At 40.2% G+C, this 21183-nt stretch overlaps 1 protein-coding gene across 2 annotated transcripts in view; it reads left to right on the forward strand.

The window, feature by feature from the left end:
- The window catches only part of LOC140190786 (EH domain-containing protein 3), a 74467-nt gene extending 65372 nt beyond the window's left edge, over positions 1–9095 (forward strand). For both annotated transcript variants that reach the window (XM_072247624.1, XM_072247633.1), the window contains exons 5-6: positions 1403–1567; positions 4522–9095. In XM_072247624.1, the coding sequence (XP_072103725.1) occupies positions 1403–1567; positions 4522–5049 (693 nt within the window). In that variant the 3' untranslated portion in view covers positions 5050–9095. The remainder of the gene's footprint in view (positions 1–1402; positions 1568–4521) is intronic.
- Positions 9096–21183: the final 12088 nt, after the last annotated feature.

Genomic DNA, 21183 nt, shown 5'->3' on the forward strand with positions numbered 1-21183 from the left:
CCCAACCTTTGTCATCAGCAAACTTACTAACCCACCTTTCTACTTCTTCATTCAGGTCATTTATAAAAATCACAATGAGGAGGGGACCCAGAACAGATCCCTGTGGAATATCATTGGTCACCGACCTCCATGCAGAACACAAACCATCTGCAACCACCCTTTGCCTTCTGTGGGCAAGCCAGTCCTGGATCCACAAAGCAAGATCTCCTCGGATCCCTTGACTCCTTATTTTCTGAAGGAGCCTTGCATGGGAGAACCTTATCCTTGAAGAATACTTATACAAAGTACTCATTAAGGACTTTGGCTACTGCCTATGGATTTTCCATAAACCTACTTGCAAAGGAAATTTCATGGCTCACACCCCCACTCCCTCTCATCCTTTCTAATTTCTTGTTCAAATTTTTTCTAGCTTCCTTTATATTCCTCAAGGGCTTTGATTTACGTCAGTTTCCTAAACTTTGCATATGCTTCCTCTTTCCTTTTTAACTAAATTTCCAAAATCTCTTGTCATCCACGATTTCTGAACCTTGCCATTCTTTCCTTTCATCCTCATAGGATCGTGCTGGTCCTGAACTTTAACCAGACAGTCTTTAAAAGACTCCCATATGCCAGAGGAGGATTTCCCCTTAAACAACCACACCTGATCTACTTTCCCCAGTTTCTCCCTAATGCTGTTAGAGTTGTCATCTTTCCAAGTCCCACCCAAAACGTTAGCACTTCCACCTGTGGATTAGTCTTGCCCTTATCCAGACTACTATAAAACTTCTGAAATTATGATTGCTGTTTCCAGTGTGCTACCCCATTGAAACTTCAATCACCAGACTCATTCCCTAGTGCAAGATCTAGAAATTAAAAGTAATTGCCTATAGAGCAGGTTCCATATTTGTGGATGGAGTTCTTAAAAAAAAACCTGCATTGTTCATTAACTATACATCCATTTCTAGGTGAAAATCTGTCTGGTACCCATATAAAATGTTGTTTATCATCCCTGACCCTCCTCTTTTTCCATCTAGGTTAGTGTCCTTCAATATGACCCTCAGTTATCTAATGAGATTGCAGTATTGTCCAAGCCAGCATGGTAGAATATAGTAGGCTCTATTCTTTGGTGCATGGTGTTTACAACATTGTGGAAAAAACAATCTGTTGCTATTCTGCAAAGTTTAATAGTTTTGTATCTGTACAGGCTATCCTTGCATTACAAATATCTGAGTTATGGACACCTGTACGTGCAACCAAGCTCCTATAATATTACATTCAAAAGTATGACATGCGTGCACATGTTAGTCCAAATGGCAGAATTAGCTTTCTCTCCCTCTTTACTTCTGGTAATTTGTTCTCAGCAGTCTTTGTGCAATAAATGTAGGCTCCTTGTGTTAACATATTGCATTGTTTTATTCTGCAGGTTCACGCCTACATCATAAGTGCTTTGCGGAAAGAGATGCCAGCTGTATTTGGTAAAGATAACAAAAAGAAAGAACTGATTAACGGCCTTGGAGAAATTTATGCACGGATTGAGCGAGAGCATCAGATTTCTCCAGGAGATTTTCCTAACATTAAGAAAATGCAGGTAGGTCTGAATTGGCTAGTTTTCTGTTGCTCATTTTGTTAGCTTATTTTTGGTATTTCTACCATAATTGTACATTATCCAACCATCGTGTGTGTTGACATTGTGCTTTTTTTGTGTCATATTACATACTCTAAGAAAAATTACATGTATAGTCAAGAAAAACTGATGCATAGAGCCTAGGAAAATGACACAATTTTGCAAGATTATCTTGTCCGTGCAGAGTATAATTTCCAAATGTCATGTTAAAAATAAAGTACCAGGGACATAACTGAATGCCACTAATTTTTTTTTTCGTTAGTTACTTTGTATTTGAATTGGTTCAGGTTGACTTCAAATGGTCTCCCATTCCATTTACTGCTGCCTGTTTTCTGCCTTAAGCATATTGCTTATTTGTACATGTAGTGCTAGTAATGTAGAATCTCGCGAGATTTAGGAGCCAAATTGAATGGGAAGAATGGTCATGCGGATTTTAGAAAGGTGTTTACGGAGAGAATTTTGAAGCTTGTGCTCAGAAAGAACATCTTTCAATGGTGAGGTAAAGAGATCTCAGTGGACTGGGTGGGGAAATCTGCATGTGGTAGTGTTCTGTGTACCTCTGCCCTTATACTTGGTGGTAGTAGAGTTTGAAGGTCTGAGGTGTACATGTAACCTGGGTGAGTAACTGCAGTGTATTTTGTCCATGATACACAATGCATATTCCAGACATCCCACCTCTCCTGGAAGTTCTGGGTGTCTCCCGCATATTAATAGTGGCTCCCTGATGCCCGCAAACTATATAAAATATCCCAGAAATCAATTTTTTTGAGAGAGAGAGAGCGACCACGAGAGAGAGCAAGAGAGAGAGTGCGAGAGTGACCGAGAGAGAGAGAGTGAGAGAGAGAGAAAGAGTGAGAGAGAGTGTGAGAGTGAGTACCATGGGAGAGTATTCCAAAAAAAGAAAGTATAAAACGTATGTCACCCCAGACTACCCTAAAGTATACCCCTGCCTAATAGGGGTCAAAAATAATGACAGTGTTGCTCGCTGTACTGTTTGCAACAATGACTTTTCTATTGCCCATGGTGGGTTAAGACTGTAAAAGACGTGTTGAGGTGAGTTCGTTCAACAGGTGTCATTCGTTTATTAGCATAGCTAACGTTATTTAAACTAGCTGGCTAGTTGCTAGGGCGCTGCTCTATTGCAGACATCCCACCTCTCCCGGAAGTTCCAGGAGTCTCCCGCAAATTTATGGTGCTACCTCCCTGAAATGAGTTTTTACAGGGTGGGATGTCTGCATATTCACTGACTTTCCACACTGTTGGGAAGCAATCATGGATTTCAAAAGGAAATTGAACCATCACTTGACTAATTAAAAAAATACAAGGCTACAATGAAAGTAGGAGAAGGGAATCGTAGAGAATAAGTTTGGAATATTCAAGGGGTAAAAATTGAAGGAATTGAATTTCCAGAAGAATTCAAGTTAGGATGTTCGAACAGTGAAGATTATGATCACATATGGAATTTAAATGAGGTGAACAATTAGGAATGGTGTATTCAAATGAAGATTTTGAAATTGTCAATTATCTTTTGAAGAAGTTGTTATTGTAGCTGCCTCAATCACTTTCTCTGGCAACTTATTCCACATATATACCACCTTTTGTGCTTTGCGTAAATTCAAAAAAAGTAAGATTTTTACAAGTGACTGTTAAATCTTTCCTTTATCTTTTGCCCTCTAATTCTTGATTTTCCAATTCTTGCGGGGGGGGGGGGTGTGGTTGGAGGAAGAATGAATGCATTCATCTTATTTGTGCCCTTCATGATATTATACAACTATAAAATTCACCTCCCAGTATCCTGCACTTCAAGGAATAAGGTACTAGCTTGTCCAACATCTTCCTTTAACTCAGTCTCTCAAGTCCTGGCAACAATTCTTGTAAATCTTTTCTGCACTTTTTCCAATTTCAAAACATCTTTCCTATACGAGATGCCCAACAATGAAGAGAATATCCATGTTGCCTCATCATCTTGTACAATTGTGACAGAAGCTCCCAATTTTGATGTTCAATGGCTGGAATAAAAAAGGCCAGCATGCCAAAGTCTGCCTTCTCCACTCTATTTGTGATTCCACTTTCAGGAAAAGTGCTTGTACTCCAAGGTGTCTCTGTTCTAGAACTCTCCCTGGGCCCTCCCATTCAGTGTGAAAGTTCTATCTGGATTTGACTCTATAGCGTGCAATGTTGCAATATCTAGATCAAATTCCATTTGCCATTCTTCAGCCTACTTATTCAACTGATCAAGATGTCCCAGTAGTTGTTGATAGCCTTCTTTATTGTCTACTATTCCACCTATTTTAGTGATATCTGCAAACATACTGACCATGCCTTATCCATTATTATCCAAAGTGTTGTTACAAGTGACAAATATCAGCAGACCCAGCACCAACCCTTAATCCACAGCACTGGCTGCAGGCCTGCAGTCTGAGAAACCTCCCATCATCCTCTGCCACCTACTATCAAGCCAGTTGTGTATCCAAATAGCCTGCTCTGCCTGAATAAGTCCATACAGCCACATCTACCATCCTGGCTCATCAACCTTCTTAGTCACGTCAAAAAAAAACCTCAATCCAGTTCATAAGATATGATCTCCCACAATTAGCCGTATGCCTAATCAACTCTTTTCTTTTCAGATGCATGTGATTATTATCCTTTAAAATCCCACATTATTCTTTGCAGTCCTTCTTAAGTAAAAGCACAACATTTGCTATCATCTGTCCTTCCGGCAACTCAGCTGTAGCTAACAATAATGCAAATATCATCTCTATTTCAAAGCTTTTTAGAAGGCTAAGGCAAATTTAGTGTTGTTTCATGGATAGTAGACTGTTTGCAATGGTTGCAGCCATTTAGAAAGTATTAACCTGACAATGTCTTGATTATCCACTCTTTGATTTAAAATAAGCTTCCTGTTTCTTAATTTCCAGGATCAGCTGCAAGCACAGGATTTTAACAAATTTCAGCCATTAAAGATTAAACTGTTAGAGACAGTAGACGACATGTTAGCAAATGATATTGCTCAGCTCATGATCCTTGTACGTCAAGAAGAAACTCAGCGACCTGTCGAAGTTGTGAAAGGGGGAGCTTTTGAAGGCACAATGAGTGGCCCGTTTGGACATGGATATGGGGAGGGAGCTGGTGAGGGTATTGATGATCTTGAGTGGGTTGTGATCAGAGATAAACCAAGCTACGATGAGATATTTTACACTCTGTCACCCATCAATGGGAAGATCACTGGTGCAAATGCAAAGAAAGAGATGGTGAAGTCTAAGCTTCCAAACACAGTGCTGGGGAAAATCTGGAAATTGGCAGATATTGACAAGGATGGCATGTTGGATGATGAAGAGTTTGCATTGGCCAACCATTTAATTAAAGTCAAGCTGGAAGGTCATGAACTACCCAGTGAAATTCCACGGCATCTCATTCCACCATCAAAGAGAAAGCTAGCTGAGTGAATCTAGCAGCTGGAAAAAACACAGCACAAGAGGGTGAAGATGAAAAACACTGAAGAATGAAGATTCCAAATTTTAAGCAGGCAAAAATAGTGTTAAGGCTTTTACTTAATAAATATTTTTATTTCCATTATTTACACTGATTGCAATACTCCAGGTTTCAGAGCATAGAATTTGCTACTTTCACCACCAAAATAAGAGAGAGTGGCAACAGAGTTACTGTTCACTTGGAGACAGGAGTGCCTTGGGATTGTTGCTCCTTCATGTCCCTTTTTTAATGTTGTGGAGCACTGTGATGTCACCTTGTTACTGTGAGCAGTACTACTGAGTTTCTGTTCGCCTTTTAAAGGGAGATAGAATTTTTTTTTCTCAAACTTCAGCCCTATTTATTTTTAGGTAACTAGGGTATTTTGCTTTATCTCAACTACTCAATTTCTGCATGATGCTGAAGATTAATTCAGATAGTTATCCTCTGGATAGCTAGTTACTGCAAGGATAATTTTTTTTCCACTTTATATAGATTTAGATTTTATAAGGAACAGCTTAGTGTTTCTCAATGGTCACTCCATGGACAGGAACGTCTACCATACCACACTATGGTAGAAATAAGTGATTTGTATGAAAGCTTTATTTCTACAAAAAGAAGTTTCGAAATGTGGCTTTTTTTGATTCATGAACGGAATTTCTAGTAAGTACTTTTTCTTCCAAGACTTTTTTGTGAAGCCCTTATGTGACTAATAATCTGTAACAATGGAGTGTAGTTTAATTGGATATGTGCTATCTATAATGCAAAGTAGTATTATACAAGTATTATATCTATAATATACTTTGACATTAGTAAGGAAAACTAAACTAAATTCTATCAAATATATACTGCATGTTTATTGATCAAGTTTAACATAATACCAAGTATAGTGGAAAAGTTGTAGATCATCTTGTATTTGTAATAGTTGGATATATTCTACTTGACTGTTCTATCACCTAATCTTTGCTTGTTTTCTTTAAGCTAAGTTATGTTACAAGACATAGCATAAAATGTTCAGTTCAATGTCTTCCATTATTATATTGACTGTTCTGGCACCTCTTTAAAATGTTCCATGTGTGAGAATTCTTTGTAAATGTAGGTTATTTTTCTGTCCTGTAGTTGTTGAATATTGCTGTGGAAAATCACTGCTGTTATACTGAAACTACATGGTGAATCCACAGACATACACTACATTAGTGAGGGATCTGCAATGTCAGTTATAAGTCTTTATCTTCCATTTTGGAAAAAAGCAAGAAGATCTGCTTCCCAGTTACACATGAATGTATTCCCATGCCCACAGATTGATGCAGTGAGGCCCGTTTAAAACAGGTGCAATTTGCTCAATATTACATTTTTGTGGGGCAAACATGTTGAAGGCTCACTCTTCCCAAACCATTTGAAACAACCTCACCCACTGCCTGCTCCAAGGAAATTCCACCAAATTCCACTGCACCTCAAAAAGGAACTTGCATAATGCCGAAAAAATATTTTTAAAGAATCATGCTTCCAATGTGGAATTAAACTGTTACTAGTAGGCTTTCACAGGTGTTTTCTTTTGCGTGTGTGAGCACTTGGGGTGACGATGAAGAGGAAATATCACTGAAATTTGCACAAGTATTTTGCACTTAATTGTTTTTCTGCCTGGAACCAAGCTTGGAATTCATGGTCAAAGGGGCTGTGGAAGAAATATTCTTTGTAATTCTTTCCACTGCTTCTCTTAAGGAATGCTTTTAGATCATGCTTTAAAAGCAAGAAATGTGATTTGTCACTTACACTGGTCCATACTGAAATCTGAGCTGGTTGTCTAAAAGCATCCTTGCATCATTCTGTTCAGCATACAACCTTACCAAAATAGTCTCCTTAAAGTGCTCTGGATATTTTTTTTTAAATTTGATGTCTGCCACCAATCTGCTACAAACCAACTGTAGTTGAGGAAATATACTAAATTAACTGCAATGATTTGTGTGTAGACTAGGCACTGTAGACAGGCCCATGAATCAGAATCAAGTTTATTACTGTGAAATTGGTGGCAGCAGTACAGAACAAAGGCATAAAATTACAAAAAGTACAGAAAAAAAGAATGGCATAGTACTGGAGGACTGTTTGGAAATCTGATGGTAGATAGGGAAGAAGCTGCTTCTGAATATGGATCTTGAGACTTCTGTACCTGTACCTCCCTGATAGTGGTAACCAGTAGAAGGCATGTGTGAGAGTCCTTAATAATGGATGCTGTCTTTAGTGACATCCCATATCTCCTGAAATTCCCAAACAAGAAGAGCTGCTGGCGTGCCTTCTTCATGATTGCATCAAGAAGACTCTCAGGTACTTGAAGCTGTACCCCCATTCTTCTGCTGAGGCTGAGGACTGGTGTGCGTTCTCCCAACTTCCCCTTCCTGAAATCTACAATCATTTTTTTTGTTCATGCAGGTGTTGAAACTTCACTCGCTCAAACAGCTGACATATGTCATTCCGGTATTCTGAGCAGTTGATATGCACAGGTTTTTTTTAAACACCTTAAAGATTAATGAAAAAGTTTTATTTACCATGGGTCATATTTTTAATGTGTACCCTAGCCCTTGAAGCACTTTCTCATTAAAATTATAATCAAAATAATTAACATTATCCTATAAAATTCCAAATTTTAAATAGATTACTCTGACATATGTATATTCTTAAGCATCTCCAGATATTGTTTTAAGACAGCCTCCAGTTGGAACTGCGAATGGAATTACCTGTGCTTTGAGATCATTTCAATAAATAGAAGAGAATGTTGGTGAAAATCTAACTACTGGAGTACACCTTTATTACTCTTTGCTTCATGGTTACTTGTGCCACTATTCAAAATTTAATTAAATGTGCAAAGATTAATAGGTTTTTAACCTTCACCTATTACCATACACTTCCCTATACTCCTAATATATATAATAGATAATATTATAAACCCTACTTGCATAACAAAGTATGTACCATTCCTTTCCTATAGTAGAGGTTGAACTTTTTAAACCTCTATTTGTGTACTGATAATCAGCTTTATAATGTGAAATACATAAGCAGTCAAGTATAACTCTAATTCTGAAGGTTTATTGTATACAAATTGCTACTGTATGAAATGGCCATTTCTACCAAAGATTAGTAGTGCAACGATAAGAACAAAATCTTCTGAAAGTAGAACTATACACTAGATGTTAGGAAAGCCTGTGTTTTATGGTGTATTTAATTGAGTGCAATTATTTACTGTGTTGGAGCTTGCATTTCATTTTATATCTGCTTTGTGTGCATTTGGATATCTCTGCTTCCCTGTTTGTTGGCTGATCCCATTTCTTTAAATGGTTGAAATTATTTTTGTTTTCAGTAGCCTCTACGTTTGTGTATTTAAATTTTTGATGTCTAAAGCTTTTAATCATTCACCTCTATAATATTATTAATAAGCAAGTTTGTACAAATATTTTTCAGGGAGCCTGGTCTTTAAGATTAAATACTAATGAATAACATATTTTCAAAAACTATTTCCGCAATAGAAAGAGTCCAGATTAACAACATTGAACAAATTGGAGCACTTCGGCATTTTGTACTTTTATGACCAAGTTCTTATTTCCCTATTGCACTGGTTGCCTTTATTGTGAAGAGGAGAATAAAAACCTACACTTTGTTTTGTAGATTATGGCATCCTGGTCACATTGCTAGTTTCAGTTGCTCAAATTTGTTGTGGCACTTGAGCTAATCTTAGATATTAAACCTTCATTAACCAAATTTCAGAAGACAAAGTGTGAGGGGGAAAATTGTCCATGATTAACTACTAACATACCTGTGGGTCCCATCAAACACATTTTTCAAAGCATGGTATTAATTTTGGAAATTCTGTTATGGAATTCCTGATGCATTACAAACTATCACAATGCTAACCAAGGTTTGCCAAAAGGATTTTTTTCTTTTGCCAGTAATGTTATTGTACATTTATTTTTAAAAATCCTATATTAACATTGTATTTAAAAGAAGCTGTAGATTAGAGAAATACTAATAAACTGTTGCCTTTACCTTTTGTTGTCTGTATTCAACTTCATGGAGAAGTGTGATCTGTTTACCATATGAAAATTAACTAAAAGTTAACTTGAAGAAAAAGTCAAAAGAGGGTATGCAGGGATGTGAAAGCTAACGTAAACCTTTGTAGAAATATGAATGTTAAAATCAAAATACATTTGTTATCGAAGTATATGTACTATATGCAACCTTGAGATTTATCACAAAACAAAGGAATCCAATAGAACCCATTTTTAAAAAAATCCGTCAAGCACCCAATGTGCTGTTTTAAAAAGAGCATTGCGCAAACAATGTAAGGAAACAAACAACTGAAGTTCACCAAAGTGAATCCATATCCTCAGTTCAGTACAGAGATGAGTAAACATCGCGGAATAGTGAGCTGAATCGGCCCATGCCTCATCTCCAGCCTCAATATCCTGACCTTTTCAATCTAGCCCAATGCTTATATCATCCAAACCTCAGGTTCCTCTCACTCTGCCACTTTGATATGCTCATGGGACAGGATGCTATCGCTTTGATTCAGCCCATACTTTCCATTTTAGCCCAGCACTTAAATTGGTCAAATTTCGGGTTGTTCCTTGCACTCGGACCCAGGCCCTGCAGCTTTGATACACTTTCCGGCCTGAGCCCCAACACCTTGATTGGGTCCAACACAATCTATCCAGTTAGGCCTGTGCTTAAATCAATCAAACCTTGGGGATTTCCTTACTCTCGGGACTGGGCCCCACTGCCTTGACTTGCCTCGCCTCTGCTCACTTCCTCTGTTCTGCAGCATCGAATCGCTACAAAGTACATTTATTATCAAAGTATGTTCACTATACAAAACCTTGAGATTCATCACCTTACTGGCAGCCGCAAAACAAAAACCCAAGAGAACCCATATTTAAAAAAAAAAAGCATCAAACAGCTAATGTACAGGAAAAAACATTATGCAAACAATAAAAGTAAGCAAATAGCATTCAGAACTGAAGTTCACAAAAGTGATGGCACACACACAAAGCCAGCAACCGATTCAGCAGCCTGTTAGTTACAGGCCGCAACCACAGTTCAGTACAGAGATGAGTAAACCTTGTGAAGCACTGAGATGATCCAGCCTGTCCCTCACCTCTGGCCCCAACATCCTGACCTTTTCAATCTGGCCCGGCGCCTAAAACGTCCAAACTCCGGGTTGTCTCTTTCTCTCGGAACCGGGCTCTGCCGCTTCAATATATTCTCAGGCTTGATCCCCGCTGCCTTGATTCATCCCAAACCTGACCTATGTAATTCAGCCTGGCTCTAAAATCGGTCAAACCTCAGGACTTTCCTTGTTCTTGGGCCCAAGCTCTGCCTTGCCTCGCCTCAGTTCTGCCACATTGAATCACCTCCAAGTCTGCTCCGGCAATGGTCAAACATTGGCTCATTTCTTGCTCTCGGGCCTGGGCCCCGCTGCCTTGATTTGGCACGTTCACTCCACGCCGCAACCATCCTGCACCTTCGAGACTTCCGTTCACATCGCAAAAATGCCAGGTCGTACAGGAAATTCAAAAGCTCAACTCTGAAAAAGAAGTCATATGCTATTGATTGCAGTGATTGTTTACCAGAAACAGTGTGATTAGAAAAGTAAGTTAGAACTTTTTTGTTTGCTACAGGCAAATAATTACTGTGCTTCATTAGTGCCATCTTTAACTGGAATGTGTAAAGGAATAATGTAGACACCAGCATCTAATCATTTGGATGAAGAATTCACCTGCTTTCACTTCAGTCTGATGGTTCTGATAAAGATGATATGACCACATATCATCTCTATTCAGCAGATATCTGCCAGGGTAAAATGATGTCAACATCCGCTTCCAAACCTATGTTCCCTGGACTAATGCCCCAATTAGGAAATTGCCTCCAATGGGCGGGGCATATATCTGTGCTTGACATGAGACAGTACGACATACCTTGGAGATCGATCATGGCATGACATGGCTGCAATAAAGTTGCGAGGGAATGATACTGTAATTGGTCAGTTGTCACTTTTTACACTGTTGGCATGTAGAGATTGTAATTAAATTCAAGAGACTAAAAACAAAACACCAGGGAAACTTATTCAGTATGTTAACTTGTAATTGGACTTTAAGCAAACCCATATGATTCTGCCATTTCATTTTGATAGAAATATTAGTCTTTGAACAACCTGGATCTTTTAGGGACCCCCACATTTGGAAATCATGCCTGAATTGGAAAATTGTGATATTTAATTCAACACAAAACTACAAGCCAGTCCATAAGATATAGGAGCAGAATTAGGCCTTTTGGCCCATTGGGTCTGCACCACCATTTCATCATGGCTGATATAGATCCCTCTCAACAGTCTCCTGGCTTCTCCACATACTCTGCTTGCCGTGACTAATCAAGAACCTATCAAACTTGGTCTTAAACATACCCAATGACTTGACCTCCACAGCTGTTTGTGACAATGAAACCCACAGATTTACCACTCTGGCTGAAGAAATTCCTCACCTCCATTTTAAAAGAGCACTCTTCTCTTCTAAGGCTCTGTCCTTGAGCCTTAGACTTCCCCACTATAGGAAATACATCCACTCTATCGAACCTTTCAATGTTCGATAACTTTCAATGAGATCCCTTCTCATTCTTCTGAATTCAATTGAGTAAAGTCCCAGAGGCATCAAACGCTTCCCATATGATAAGCCTTTCAATTCCGGAATCATTTTTGTGAACCTCTTTTGAATACTCTCCAATGTCAGCACATCCTTTCTTCGATAAGGGGCCCAAAATTGCTCACAATTCTCCAAGTGAGGCTTCACATGTGCCTTATGAAGCCTCAACATTACACCCTTGTGTTTATGTTCTAGTATTCTCAAAATGAATGCTAACATCGCATTTGCCTTCCTCATCACTGACTCTACCTGCAAATTAACCTTTAGGGAATCCTGCAAGAGAACTCCCAAGTCCCTGTGCACCACATATTTTTGAATGTTCTCCATTTAGAAAATAGTCTATGCCTTTATTTCTTCTACCAAAGTGTATGACCATACACTTCCCGACACTATATTTTATCTGCCACTTCTTTGCCCATTCTCCTAATCTGTCTTAAGTCCTTCTATGGGCTCTTTGCTGCCTCAACTCTACCTGCCCCTCCACCTATCTTCATATCATCCTTTAAGCCATCAGTTCAGTCTTATTGATCATTGATGTATAACATAAAAAGAAGTAGTCCAACACAGACCCCTGGGGAACATCACTAGGCACTGGAAGCCAATCTTTATTCACACTCTTTGCCTCCTGCCAATCAACCACTGCTTTATCCAATTTAGAATCTTTCTTGTAATACCATGGGCTCTTTACTTGTTACGCAGCATCATGTGTGGCACCTCGCAAAGGCCTTCTGAAAATTTAAGTGCACAGCATCCACCAATTTTCCTTTGTCTATCCTGCTTGTTATTTCATCAAAGACTTCCAACAAATTTGTCAGGCAAGATTTTCTCTTAAGGAAACCATGATGACTTCAGCGATTTTATCATGTGCCCTCAGATATCACGAAACCACATCCTTAACAATCATCTCCAATATCTTCCCAACTACTGAGCTCAGACTAACTGACCTACAATTTCCTTTCTTATGCCTCTTGAAGAATGGAGTGACATTTGTAATTTTCCAATCCTCTGGAACCATGTCAGAATCTATTGATCCTTGAAGGATCATTTCTATGTCTCTACAATCTCTTTGGTCTCCTCTTTCAGAACCCTGGTGGGTGGACCATTTGGTCCAGGTGGTTTAATTATCTTCATGCCTTTCAGATTTCCAAGCACCTTCTCCCTAGTGATGGCAGCTTCACTCACTTCTGCCTCCTGACACTCTTGAACTGTCTTCCACAGTGAAGACTGATGCAAAGTACTTATTCTGTTTGTTCACTATTTCCTTGACCCCAACTACCCTCTCTCTGGCATCATTTTCCAGTGGTCCAATTTCTACTCTCACCTCTCACTTTATATTTCTAAAGAAACTTTTGGTATCCTCTAATATTATTGGCTAGCTTACCTTCATAGTCATCTTCTCCTTCTTTACGAATTCTTTTAGTTGCCTTCTGGTGGTTTTTAAAAGTTCCCCACTAATTTTTGCTCTAATATATCCCCTCTCTTTGGCTTTTATGTTGCCTTTGACTTCCCTTGTCAGCCATGGTTGTGTCATCCTGCCTTTCGAATACTACCTATTCTATTTCTTTGGGATGTATCCATCTTACGCCTTCTGAATTGCTCCCAGAAACTCCAGCCATTGCTGCTGTGCTGCCATCCCTGCTAGTGTCTCCTTCTGATCAATTTTGGCCAGCTCTTCTCTAATGCGTCTGTAATACCCTTTACTCTACTGTAATACTGATACATCTGACTATGGCTTCTCCTTCTCAAATTGCAGGATGAATTCTATCATACTATGACTACTGGCCCCTAAGGGTTCTTTATCCTGAAGTTCTCTAATCAACTCTGGTTCCTTACACAACATCCAATCCAGAATAGCTGATCCCCTATTGACTCATCCACAAGTTGCTCTAAAAAGCCATCTTGAAGGCATTCTACAAATTTCCCCCTTGGGATCCCGCACCAACCTGGTTTTCCCCAATCTATCTGCATATTGAAATCCCCCATGTCTGTTGTAACATTTCCCTTTTGACACGCTTTTTATATTTCCCATTGTAATTTGTAGCATTATTACCAGATGGGCTCATCACCTTTTATGCTTGCTTTGAAAGGGAGAATAGACCCACAGCTATGAGGATCCCTGCAGCATCTGATGACCCTGTGATCTCTGTCTCAGAGGCTGACGTCAGGCTTCAAGAGGGTGAACCCTCGCAAGGCAGCAGGGTTGAATGGAGTACCTGATAAGGCTCTGAAAACCTGTGCCAACCAACTGGCGGGAGCACTCAAAGACATTTTCTCTCACTGCTATAGTCAAAAGTAACCAACCTGTTTCAAAAGGGCAATAATTATACCAGTGCCCTAGAAAAGCAGTATGAGCTGCCAAAATGACTATCGTCCAGTAGTACTCACATCTACAGTGATGAAATACAACGTTTGTACTTTGAGAGGCTGGTCAAGGCTAGAATCAACATCTGTCTCAGGAAGAGCCAGGGCCCACTGCAATTTTCCTGTCACCACAATACGTCAATGGCAGACTCAATCTCAATGGTTCTCCTCATGGCCTTGGATTACCTGGACAATGCAAATACCTATGTCAGCATGCTGTTTATTAACTACAGGTCAGCATTTAACACCATCATTCCTAAAATCCTGATTAAAAAGCTACAGAACCTGGCCCTCTGCTCCTCCCACTGCAAAAGGATCCTCTACTTCCTAAGCAGAAGATCACAATAGACAATAGGTGCAGGAGTAGGCCATTCGGCCCTTCGAGTCAGCACCGCCATTCAATGTGATCATGGCTGATCATCCACAATCAGTACCCTGTTCCTGCCTTCTCCCCATATCCCTTGACTCCACTATCTTTAGGAGCTCTATCTAACTCTTTCTTGAAAGCATCTAGAGAATTGGCTTCCACTGCCTTCTGAGGCAGAGCATTCCACAGATCCACAACTCTCTGGGTGAAAAAGTTCTTCAACTCCGTTCTAAATAGCCTACTCCTTATTCTTAAACTGTGGCCTCTGGTTCTGGACTCCCCCAACATCGGGAACATGCTTTCTGCCTCTAGCATGTTCAATCCCTTAATAATCTTATATGTTTCAATCAGATCCCCTCTCATCCTTCTAAATTCCAGTGTATACAAGCCCAGTGGCTCCAATCTTTCAACATATGACAGTCCCACCATCCCAGGAATTAACCCCATGAACCTACGCTGCACTCCCTCAATAGCAAGAATGTCCTTCCTCAAATTTGGAGACCAAAACTGCACACAATACTCCAGGTGTGGTCTCACCAGGGCCCTGTACAACTGTAGAAGGACCTCTTTGCTCCTATACTCAACTCCCCTTGTTATGAAGGCCAACATGCCATTAGCTTTCTTCACTGCCTGCTGTACCTGCATACTTACTTTCAGTGACTGATGAACAAGGACACCTAGATCTCGTTGTACCTCCTCTTTTCCTAACTTGACACCATTCAGATAGTAATCTGCCTTCCTGTTCTTGCCACCAAAGTGGATAACCTCACATTTATCCACATTAAACTGCATCTGCCATCCATCTGCCCACTCACCCAACCGTTCAAGTCGCCCTGCATTCTCATAAAATCCTCCTCACATTTCACACTGCCACCCAGCTTTGTGTCATCTACAAATTTGCTAATGTTACTTTTAATCCCGTCATCTAAATTATTAATGTATATTGTATATAGCTGCGGTCCCAGTACCGAGTCACGGCCTGCCATTTTGAAAAGGACCCATTAATCCCTACTCTTTGTTTCCTGTCTGCCAACCAATTTTCTATTCATGTCAGTACCCTACCCCCAATACCATGTGCTCCAGTTTTGCCCACTAATCTCCTTTGTGGGACCTTATCAAAGGCTTTCTGAAAGTCCGGGTACATTACATCCACTGGATCTCCCTTGTCCATTTTCATAGTTACAGCCTTAAAAATTTCCAGAAGGTTAGTCAAGCATGATTTTCCCTTTGTAAATCCATGCTGACTTGGACCAATCCTGTTACTGCTATCCAAATGTGCCGCTATTTCATCTTTTATAATTGGCTCCAGCATCTTCCCCACCACTGATGTCAGGCTAACTGGGCTATAAATCCTGTTTTCTCTCTCCCTCCTTTCTTAAAAAGTGGGACAACATTAGCTACCCTCCAATCCACAGGAACTGATCCTGAATCTATAGAACAATGGAGAATGATTACCAATACATCTGCGATTTCTAGAGCCACCTCCTTAAGTACCCTGGGATGCAGACCATCAGGCCTTGGGGATTTATCAGCCTTCAGTCCCATTAGTCTATCCAACACCATTTTCTGTCTAATGTGAATTTCCTTCAGTTCGTCCGTTAACCTGTTATCACAATCTGTGCAGATTTGAAGTAACACCTCCACCTCGCTGACAATTAACACTGGTGCACCACCGGGATGTGTGCTTAGCCCACTGCTCTACTCTCACTACATTCATGACTGTGTGGCTAGGCATAGCTCAAACAGCATCTATAAATTTGCTGATATACAACCATTGTGGACAGAATTTCAGATGGTAATGAGAGGATATACAGGAGCGAGATGTACCAGTTAGTTGAGTGGTGTTGCAGCAACTACCTTGCACTCAATGTCAGTAAGACCGTAGAGCTGATTGTGGACTTCAGAAAGGGTAAGACAAGGGAACACCAACCATTCCTCATAGAGGGATCAGAAGCAGAAAGTGTGAGAAAATTCCTTGGTGTCAATATCTCTGAGGACCTAATCTGGATGTAAGATATTGATGCAGCTCTGATGAAGGCAAGCCAACATCTGTTTCATTAGAAGTTTGAGGAGATTTGGTTTGTCAACTGAAACACTTGAAAACTTCTATAAATGTACCGTAGAGAGCATTCTGACTGGCTGCATCACTGTCTGGTATAGGGGAAGGGGTGCCACTGCACAAGATTGAAATAGGTTGCAGAAACTCATATAATTAGTCATCCCTATCACAGGTACCAGCCTCCACAATGTCCAAGATATTTGCAAGGAGTGGTGCCTTAGGAAGGCAGTGTCCATCGTTAAGGATCCCCATCACCCAGGACATGCCCTCTTCACTTTTCTACCATCAGTAAGGAAGTACACTAGCCTGACAGCACAAACTCAGCGATTCAGGAACAGCTCCTTTCCTTCTGCCATCCGATTTCTAAATGCACATTGAACCTATGAACACTACCTCACTACTTTTTAATTTCTGTTTTTTTGCACTACCTATTTTAACTTAATTATTTAATAGATATATCTACATATATATATATATATATGTACTTAATGTAACTCGGTTTTTTCTATGTTTATTCATCATGTATTTCATTGTACTACTACTGTAAAGTTAAATTTCACAACATATGCTGGTGATATTAAAACTGATTCTGATTCTAAATCAAGAGTGGAGGAAAATCAGAAACCTTTCATATTGTTATATTGACTACTTAAAAGCACTTTATTCTGTCTCACACTCATATATAGAAAATAGGTGCAGGAGTAGGCCATTCGGCCATTCGAGCCTGCACCGCCATTTATTATGATCATGGCTGATCATCCAACTCAGAACCCCGCCCCAGCCTTCCCTCCATACCCCCTGACCCCCGTAGCCACAAGGGCCATATCTAACTCCCTCTTAAATATAGCCAATGAACTGGCCTCAACTGTTTCCTGTGGCAGAGAATTCCACAGATTCACCACTCTCTGTGTGAAGAAGTTTTTCCTAATCTCGGTCCTAAAAGGCTTCCCCTCTATCCTCAAACTGTGGCCCCTCGTTCTGGACTTCCCCAACATCGGGAACAATCTTCCTGCATCTAGCCTGTCCAATCCCTTTAAGATCTTATACATTTCAATCAGATCCCCACTCAATCTTCTAAATTCCAACGAGTACAAGCCCAGTTCATCCAGTCTTTCTTCATATGAAAGTCCTGCCATCCCAGGAATCAATCTGGTGAACCTTCTTTGTACTCCCTCTATGGCAAGGATGTCTTTCCTCAGATTAGGGGACCAAAACTGCACACAATACTCCAGGTGTGGTCTCACCAAGGCCTTGTACAACTGCAGTAGTACCTCCCTGCTCCTGTACTCGAATCCTCTCGCTATAAATGCCAGCATACCATTCGCCTTTTTCACCGCCTGCTGTACCTGCATGCCCACTTTCAATGACTGGTGTATACTGACACCCAGGACTCGTTGCACCTCCCCTTTTCCTAATCGGCCACCATTCAGATAATAATCTGTTTTCCTATTTTTGCCACCAAAGTGGATAATTTCACATTTATCCACATTAAATTGCATCTGCCATGAATTTGCCCACTCACCCAACCTATCCAAGTCACCCTGCATCCTCTTAGCATCCTCCTCACAGCTAACACTGCCACCTAGCTTCGTGTCATCCGCAAACCTGGAGATGCTGCATTTAATTCCGTCATCCAAGTCATTAATATATATTGTAATCAACTGAGGTCCCAGCACTGAGCCTTGCGGTACCCCACTAGTCACCGCCTGCCATTCTGGAAAGGTCCCGTTTATTCCCACTCTTTGCTTCCTGTCTGCTAACCAACTCTCCACCCACACCAATACCTTACCCGCAATACCGTGTGCTTTAAGTTTGCACACTAATCTCCTGTGTGGGACCTTGTCAAAAGCCTTCTGAAAATCCAAATATACCACATCCACTGGTTCTCCCCTATCCACTCTACTAGTTACATCCTCAAAAAATTCTATGAGATTCGTCAGACATGATTTTCCTTTCACAAATCCATGCTGACTTTGTCCGATCATTTCACCGCTTTCCAAATGTGCTGTTATCACATCTTTGATAACTGACTCTAGCAGTTTCCCCACCACCGATGTTAGGCTAACCGGTCTATAATTCCCCGGTTTCTCTCTCCCTCCTTTTTTAAAAAGTGGAGTTACATTAGCCACCCTCCAATCCTCAGGAACTAGTCCAGAATCTAACGAGTTTTGAAAAATTATCACTAATACATCCACTATTTCTTGGGCTACTTCCTTAAGCACCCTGGGATACAGACCATCTGGCCCTGGGGATTTATCTGCCTTCAATCCCTTCAATTTACCTAACACCACTTCCCTACTAACATGTATTTCGCTCAGTTCCTCCATCTCACTGGACCCTCTGTCCCCTACTATTTCCAGAAGATTATTTATGTCCTCCTTAGTGAAGACAGAACCAAAGTAATTATTCAATTGGTCTGCCATGTCCTTGCTCCCCATAATCAATTCACCTGTTTCTGTCTGCAGGGGACCTACATTTGTCTTTACCAGTCTTTTCCTTTTCACATATCTATAAAAGCTTTTACAGTCCGTTTTTATGTTTCCTGCCAGTTTTCTCTCATAATCTTTTTTCCCCTTCCTAATTAAGCCCTTTGTCCTCCTCTGCTGAACTCTGAATTTCTCCCAGTCCTCAGGTGATCCATTTTCTCTGGCTAATTTGTATGCTTCTTCTTTGGAATTGATACTATCCCTAATTTCTCTTGTCAGCCACGGGTGCACTACCTTCCTTGATTTATTCTTTTGCCAAACTGGGATGAACAATTGTTGTAGTTCATCCATGCAACCTTTAAATGCTTGCCATTGCATATCCATGGTTAATAGAAGTTCTTAATATACATAAACTACACTCAATACTTGTAAAATTCCCACAACATCTGATGAAACATTGGCATATTATAATCAACCTATCTATTAACAACCAAAAATAAACCAAAGTATTTTTCAGAATGAGTCTCTAAGCCCACCATGATTTTGTCTAGCTGTAAATCTGCTCTCTAATTTATTAAATTGTACAAAAATTGGGTATCAAATTAGAAACAATCAAATGAATTATACCTTGATACACCTCCTATTCATGAATGATTTGAAATTATATGCTCCTTCATTAGTAACACTAACACAATTAATTCAAGTAATAGAACAGTTTTCGAAAGATATAAGCATGAACAGTAAACATAAAGAAAGCTGCAATAGAGCTAATAGAATACTGTACCAACCACAGCAGCATGATGCAATACAACCAATGGATGAACATGATACATAGAAGAAGCTGTGATATCAACAAACAAACAAAATAGATCATAGTGTGATACAGGAAAAACTTTTGACAGAATTTACTTCAAGGCTTAAGGAGAATCTGCCAAACAGAGCTCAACAGCAAAAATATAACAAAGGTAATAAACACTTTTGGTCCTGACGAAGGGTCTCGGCCTGAAACGTCGACTGCACCTCTTCCTAGAGATGCTGCCTGGCCTGTTGCGTTCACCAGCAACTTTGATGTGTGTTGCTTGGTATACCTATATTTTCTTTTGTCATAATACCTTAGTCTGAAGCCAATCTGGAAAATTTGCGAAGAAAAATATTAACTGAAATGACAAATTTCAGAAAAAACTACATTCACTCAGATGTGCTTAGATTAACACTACCCAGGACAGAAGGAGGAGGAGGAATAACAGACATTAATAATTTACACACAGTCAGATAAAACTTCTAAGGATATATCTTCAACAATGAAAACAGAATTCAGAACTCCACGTGAGCATATTCAAATCTGATAAGAAGTACACATCTTATCAGATGTGAGAGGGAGGAGAAGATGGCGACGCGACTGTCAAGTAGGGTGCCGTGCACAATCCTGATTTGATGGAGACAGACGTGAGAGCACAGAGGAACATCTGGTGAAACTTCTGAAATGCCTGCTTCGCTGCCGCTGCTACTGTGTGATCCAGAATCTCTGGAGGGGAAGGCCCCGAGTCCTCGGCTTTGCTTGTTGCCTAGCGGCCGGGGCGGATTCAAAGCGCTCGACAGGGGATGGTGCTCGGTGCCGGAGGCTCTAAGTTTTCGGACGGACTCAGAGTCCGCTGCAGTCGGATGCTTCCAATGGTGCTGTATTGGCAAGTTTGCGGTGCTTGGAGGTTCACGAAAGGAAGGGTTTCTCCCTTCTGCTGTCTGCGTGAGATGATGAGGCTATCGGAACTTTGAGACTTTTTTTTTTACTGTGCCCATGGTCTGCTCTTTATCAAATTACGGTATTGCTTTGCACTGTTGTAACAATATGTTATAATTATGTGGTTTTGTCAGTTTTAGTCTTGGATTGGCCTATGTTTCTTGTGATATCATTCTGGAGGAATATTGTATCATTGTTTAATGCATGCATTTCTAAATGACAATAAACGAGGACTGAGTGTCCTCATAATCTAATCACTAAATTTAAATGAGAGCAAACCTAGAAAAATGAAGAAATGATCACTATTGAGGAAAAAGTTAACCAGTGGAAGAGCATGAACCTCCATAGAAGACATCCCCACAATCTGAGCAGACTAGATGTTGACAAAGAAGCGTCAAATGCTTAGCTCAGATTTGGAGACCTCTTCCCAGAAACAGAAGGCAATACAGGACCAGGTGGTTAACACAAAATATTATCA

Source organism: Mobula birostris, chromosome 2 (genome assembly GCF_030028105.1).
Source record: "Mobula birostris isolate sMobBir1 chromosome 2, sMobBir1.hap1, whole genome shotgun sequence".
NCBI lineage: Eukaryota > Metazoa > Chordata > Chondrichthyes > Myliobatiformes > Myliobatidae > Mobula > Mobula birostris.